At 38.5% G+C, this 6,982-nt stretch overlaps 1 protein-coding gene across 2 annotated transcripts in view; it reads right to left on the bottom strand.

Moving 5' to 3' along the window:
- Positions 1-2,381: 2,381 nt before the first annotated feature.
- Crisp1 (cysteine rich secretory protein 1) overlaps positions 2,382-6,982 on the bottom strand; it is a 31,681-nt gene continuing 27,080 nt past the window's right edge. For both annotated transcript variants that reach the window (XM_029559730.1, XM_008825220.1), the window contains one exon: positions 2,382-2,509. In XM_029559730.1, coding sequence (XP_029415590.1) covers positions 2,382-2,509 — 128 coding nt within the window. The remainder of the gene's footprint in view (positions 2,510-6,982) is intronic.

Raw genomic sequence — 6,982 nt, 5'->3', positions numbered from 1 at the left:
CTAACTGCCAACTGCCTAGCCAATTCCTACCTCCTATTCTTATCACACCATCCTCTGAAGAGGTTACCCAAATTGCTAATAGGCAATTGTAACGCAGACCACTCAGGCTTCTTCCATGCTGAACAGGGATGCAGGGTGAGGCAGTTGGAGTACCCCTTCAGTGAGTCTATCTAAAAGACTCCCAAATTACATAACTCATATCTAAGGGGAAAAGAAAGTCCTTGAATCATGAATAGGAGATGTGAAGGAGAAGTAAAGGCAAGAGTAATTAGCATTACAAGTTCTAGCCAGAGAACTAGAAAAAAGTCAGAACAGGGCAATTTTCCAAAGAACAGCAACAAACATGAATGCACAGGTATCTGTACAGTAGGATGAATCCTTTGGTTATATGCCAAAGAGTGGTATAACCTGATCCACCTGATCCATAGGAGGGGAGGGGCAGAGGGAGACAGTCACCCTCCCCTGGAAGCCATGCCTGTGCCACCCAGCAGCAGCTTCAACTTACAGTTAGTGTAGTCAGAAGGATATGCAGGATACGAGGAAACAGGGGTTTGGGAAGAGCAATGATGATGTTGCACAGTTGGGGGGATACTGTGGGGAGAGGAAATATTGAAATGGTGGGCTACCCTGTAAGCTTACTGGGGGTAGAGACAGTGGCATGGATAATGCAGGAGATAGTGAGATGTGTAACTAGGGTGAAGCCATCTCAGCGGACAAGGTCAGTGGAGGAAATTCTGGGATGGCAGCCATCTTGTAAATGGTATAAAATAGTGTGCCTGCTTAAGCAATGGGGACTGCTGCACATCTACGTAGATTCTTTAAGGACCGTGGAAGGCCTAGAAAAATATTTTTGATGTCATGGAAGCAGAATAGGGACCAAAATTTTAAAAAAGCAGCTGCAGAAACTGCATAATGAAAGATTTGTCCCAGACAAAGGGGAGGGGATAAGGATAGGGTCAGGGGAAGCCAGGGAGAAGGAAGATGGTTCACCATCTTGGACCAGCCTGCAGCAGTTCAGGAAACACACACATGTAGGGTAGGCGGCTGAAATGTAGGGAAAAAAGGCCCAAGGGTGGTCATACTTTTGTAAGTACCCCTTTACCACCATCATATGCTCTGTAAGCAAGCCCAATATATCCTGGTGTTTCCTAAACTGTGGTTTGGAGGAATATTTTCTTGGTTTGTCATAAGGACAGTGGGAGGAGGGAGCCGTGCTGGGAGCCTGGAAGCCACGGGTGCACCTCCCAGCAGTAAACTTAACTTGCGTAGCTCTATTCAGTTCTATTGTCAGACATAAAAATCTGTGAATGGAATACCCAGGGTGAGAGGAGGAAACAGGAACACAATGGAGAATTAGAAGCAGAAGGGAAAGTAGCAGGAGCTAGATTGGCTTTCAGTACATTTCACAGACTTGCATGTAGAGAGCAATGAGTCAGTAAGGGATTTAACCCACTTCCAGCTAAGTAATATTTACCCTTCAAGTTTGAGGCTTGACTCTTGATTGTGGATTTTTTAAAGCTTAATTTAAAATAGAACTGGAATGTAAAAGTAAAGAATTAATGAGCGGGGCATGGTGGTGCACACCTTTAATCCCAGCACTCAGGAGGCAGAGGCAGGTGGATCTCTGTGAGACTGAGGCCAGCCTGCTTTACATAGTGAGTTATAGGCCAACTGTGGCTAAAGAAAAAGCAGAAAAGAATTTAGTGATGTATGGAGACAAACTAAGGTGGCTGAGAAAATTGGGGGCATCAAGGCAGGGGTTTCACCTCAACAAGAGCCTTTTTTTGCCATAAATTATGGATGAAGGACTCAGTTAAGCAATTAGTTGAATTATGGCAATATAATCAGTACAAAGTACTACAAATCACTTGAATTAAATTTGAGGTGATGGGACTAGAAAGATGACTCATCAGCTGAGAGCACTGACTGTTCTTGCAGAGAACCCAGGTTAAATTCCCAGCACTCACATGTCAGCTAACAACCATCTGTAACTCCAGTTCCAGGGGATCTGATACCCTCTTCTGAATTCTTTGGGCATTAAATGACACAGGCACACTTACATACATGCAAACAGTACGCTCATGCACATAAAGTAAAAATAATAAAGTATTTTAAAAATTTGAGGCAATCATTTAATTTGATCTTTCATTAAACAATGTAAAAGTTTAAAACTATGCTGCTGTAGGATGGATTAGGGACCAGGAGGGTATGGTATCAATGAAACATCCTGATGTGTATAAATGATGATTAAAAATTAGGATCGTGAGCATAATCAAGACCAAATGAAATCCAGTAGAAGCTTCCAAAGTAAACTACGGTGAAATATGTGATCTAGACATCGCTGTATCTTTTTAGCCTGATACAGGTGTAAATAACAGAGGTTATTTTATCTCAGTTGTGCATAGACAAGAAGCCTTGCAAAACTGCTGAATGGTTGGGTGTGAGCATCTACGAAGTCTTGCTCGTTTCTCACAGTTGTAGTATTCGTCATAGTAGAGGCAGGGGTTAGCTGAGAGAAAATGATACACAACACTGCTTAAAACAACCGCAGCCAGCCAAGAAAAAACGATCTTCTTAAAGACATAAAGAAAGATACTCCTAGTAGCCAATTAATTTGACTAACATGAAATGAATGCAAAACAATTGATAAGTTCAATCAGATTCTTTTAAAGCAAAAGACAAAATTCTTGTATCAATGTAAACAATTTTATTTTATCTGAATGTCTATTGGTAGCACTACATGCAAACAGATTGGTGACAGATAATCTTTACAAATATCCTGTCATTTTTGAAAGCAGCATTAGCAATACAAAAATAAAGCAATAAAAGTTTCAGTCATTTTTCTTAGTTTATTTGCCCAGTGCTATCTCACTGAATGATGTCGGTAAGGTCAACTTAAGAAGTAGCTAGACTAAGATGGAAGAAAACTCCAGTCAAGTCTCTCCAAAGCAACATCAACTCCAATAGCTAATTGGGCGTGGAACTATTCTCATAGGAATTGTTAGCAAGCTGAGAGATTTCAGTACTTTGCTTTAATGTATAATAATAGGAAAATAATTTAAATGAAGGTAGCAATTCAAGAATTGTCCCCATAATCCCTTCCCAAGGAATAAAACATAGGGTTGTCTTCTGCTTGGGGATGAGAAGGAATTAAGTCCAGGCCACAGACTTGGAACCCAATCCCAGACCCAACTTAGAAGCCCAGTACTAGATTGAGAACAGCTTCTACCTACATGTCAGCATCTATTAATTGAGATTCTAGCCCTGAGTTAGCTTGGTCATCAGGACCTTCTTCCACCATACCTTTGAATTGGAAAAAGACTGCATTTTACCCAAGGTCAAGGTAAGAAAGTAAGCACAAAACATTGCCCTAAAACTCAGTAATAAGTCCAAGTGTAACTGACTGTGACTAGTAATAATCAGATACATAGAGATGAAAGATACATGTGCAAAAATGTATTAGTAGCACTAAAAATGTAGGAAACAGCATATTTTAAAATGAAATGGAGATCTTCTTTAAAGGTAAAAACTCATTCAATTTTATGTTTTACAGGATTTATACTGAGTTCAATATTGTATAACTGTATTAATTCAACTGTGAACCTAAAAATTTACAGCCACATTTGAAAAAGATGTATCCTTGCTTTGGAAATTGTTACTGAATATGTTAAGGGTGTGATGAAATGCTTCTTCTAAAAACAAGAGAGAGAGAAAATGTGGCTATGGATTTCATTAAAACACATTAGGTGCATGTATTAAATTCTCAAATAAAAAACTGATTATTAAAAAAAACCCTCAGTAATAAGTCAAAGTAAACCAATCCTGGGCAGTCTCACTGGCTACCATGATCTATTTGATTACTTGTATTCTAGCCAGAATTTCCCTTGACTGGATGCAACTCTACTATACAATAAGCACATCACAGCAAGAGGCTGAACATAGTGGCATGGATCTTAAAACTGCCTCTGGTGCATCTTGGTCTTAGAATAGCTGTGAATTCTGGGTCTAACGCAGTGTTGCAGGATCATAGAACTTCCCATGCCAACTGACCTCTGACTCTTGACTGGATAACAAAGAAACAGTCACTTCTAAAGAGAAGAGTGAAGTAGATGTCCAGTCATTACTTAGAGGCTGAGGACAGTGCCTACATGATGAAACTCATTGGCAAACAAAGTACCAGGAGAGTTGACTTTAGTGATGATGGACAAGTTTCCTGGGATTGCCCAGGCCTCAAGGAGAGGCTTATGGAAACTAATTGTTTTTTCTAGGTATCTTCTTATTCATTCTGAAAAACTCACCAACTGTGGATTGGGATAAACTGAGACTTGGGCAGCAGCAGCAAGCTAATGGATTTCCAGCAAACCCATGCCTGAGTACCATTCAGTCTTGTTATAGTAAAAGTGATTGAAGGCTCAGGGGAAAAAGTCCTTAGAAAATTTGGAAAGGCAGGCACAGATAAAATTTGAATAGTAGCTAAAGTAAGCTATTCTTCAAAGTCCAACAATGCTGTACTCCATCAGGTACCCATGACCTTCAGGAAACCAAGACCTCATCAAAGAGTTAAAATAAAACACCAGAAGGCAAATTAGCCATATGGAAAAACTTTCAGAAAAGGTGATACAACTATTTAAGTGGTGCTAGGAAAAGTGGATTATCTATACGGAGAAAAATGAAACAAGATCCCTATGTCTCAACCTGGAAAAGCTCAACCCTAAGTGGATGAAAGATATTAATATAAGACACAAAAAACTGAAACAGAGGAACAAGTAGGAAAACATTTCAAGATATGCATAAGCATAGACTTTCTCAATAGGACTCCAGTCAGAAAATAAGGTCAGCAATTGACAAACAGGACATCATTGTGCTGGTTAGACTTTGTAAACTTGACATAAACCTGGGAAGAAGGAACTTCAACTGAGGAATTTCTTTCAGCAGACTGGCCTTTGGGCATGTCTTGAGGCAATTTCATAGTTGTTAAATGTTGTAGGTAGCTCTACCCACTGTAGACAGTGTCATTCCTAAGCAGGTGGATTTGCGTTGTACAAGGAAGCTGAGCAAACCAGGCTGAAGAAATGGCTCAGCAGGTTAGACTACTGGCTGTTCTTCCAGAGGACAAGAACTTGATTCCCATTGCCCACATGGCTGCTAACAACTGTCCTTAACTCCAGTTCCAGGGGATCTGATGCCTTCTTTTGGCCTTCACAGGAATTGTATGCATATGGTGAACTTACATACATGCAGGCAGAACACTCATACACATAAAAATAAAAAATAAAAAATTCATTTATTTTAAAAGAAAAAAGCCAAGCATGTCAGGGGAATCAAAGCAGTAAGCAGCATTCCTCCATGGTCTGTGCTTCAGTTCTTGTCTCCAGGGTCCTGCTTTGAGTTATTGCCTTAATTCCTCATGATGATGGACTGTAAACTGCAAGATGACATAAACCCTTTCCTCTCCAAATTGTTCTTGGCCAGTGTTTTATCACAGCAACAGAATGCAAACAAAGACTCTCATGAAATTAAAAATAATTCTATACAGCAAAGTAAATGATGAAGAGATAATCTATAGAGCAGAGAAATCTGCAGTCTATGATGTTGACAGGGAATTAATCATGGGAATATACAAAAACCCCTGGAAGATAAACATTGAGAAACCAAACAACTCAATCAATAAATGGGCTAATAAAATGGACAGTTCTCAAATGATTACATGTAGCCAATAAACAAAAAAGTTCAACTTTACTAGCCGTCAAAGAAATGCAAATAAAAACTATCTTACTCCGATGTGAATGGCAGTCATAAAGAATGCACATAACAGGGCTGGAGAGTTGGCTCAGCAGTTAAGAGCACTGGCTGCTCCTGCAGAGGACCTGTGTTCAATTCCCAGCACCCACACGGGAGCTAACAACTGGCTGTAACTCCAGATCCAGGGGGATCTGATGCCCTCTTCTTACCTCCTTAGGCAATGCAAGACACAGGTGCACTTACATACATGCCAGCAAAACACTCATATACATAAAATAAAATTAAAAAATATTAAAACAGAAAACACATAACAACCAACACTGGGGAGGATGTGGAAGTTTAGAGAAACTAACAGAAGATCTTCCTTGTGATCAGTTATACAATTCCTTTTTATCTCAAAGACTCCAAATCAAAACATCACAGAAATAGTTGTACATCAATTTTATTGAAGCACTGTTTATAATAACTACATCATGGGAACCACGTGTATAAAACAATGGAAGAATTATGAGAAACTTGTAAAATCCACAAACAATAGATTTAAAATTTTTTTAAAATTTAATAACCACATGATTAGAAGAAGCATTTCATTACAGCTTTAACATATTCAGTAACACATTCCAGAGCAAGGATACATCTCTTTCAGAGGTGGCTGTAAATTTTTAGGTTCACAGGAGAATTAATACAGTCATACAATATTGAACTCAGTATAAACCCTGTAAGACATAAAATTGAATGATTTTGTACCCTTTAAAGAATATCTCCACTTCATTTGAAGATATGCTGTTTCCTACATTTTCAATGCTACTAACACTTAGATTTTTGAACATGTGTCTTTAATCTCTATGTATCTGATGATTACTAGTCACAGTCGGTTACACTCAGATCCTTAGTACCTGAGTATGGATATAAAGTCATCAGGTAGATTTCACTGGTAATGTTTATCACCTCTACTATTTAACATGAAGTAAATTTTTTTTAAAAATTTAATAACTACATGATTAGAAGAAGCATTTCATTACAGCTTTAAAATATCTAGAAACACACAGAGCAAGAGTACATCTCTTTCACAAGTGGCTGTAAGTTTCTAGGTTCACAGTTGAATTAATACATTTATACAATATCAAACTCAGTATAAACCCCATAAGACATAAAATTGAATGTGTTTTTAACCTTTAAAAAAGATCTCCATTTCATTTTAAAATATATTGTTTCTTACAGAAAGACTCTTTGTTTTTGT

The sequence above is a fragment of the Nannospalax galili genome, unplaced genomic scaffold, assembly GCF_000622305.1.
Source record: "Nannospalax galili isolate Female #2095 unplaced genomic scaffold, S.galili_v1.0 scaffold329, whole genome shotgun sequence".
Classification (NCBI taxonomy): Eukaryota; Metazoa; Chordata; class Mammalia; order Rodentia; family Spalacidae; genus Nannospalax; species Nannospalax galili.
This window is presented reverse-complemented; position numbering and strand designations above follow the sequence as displayed.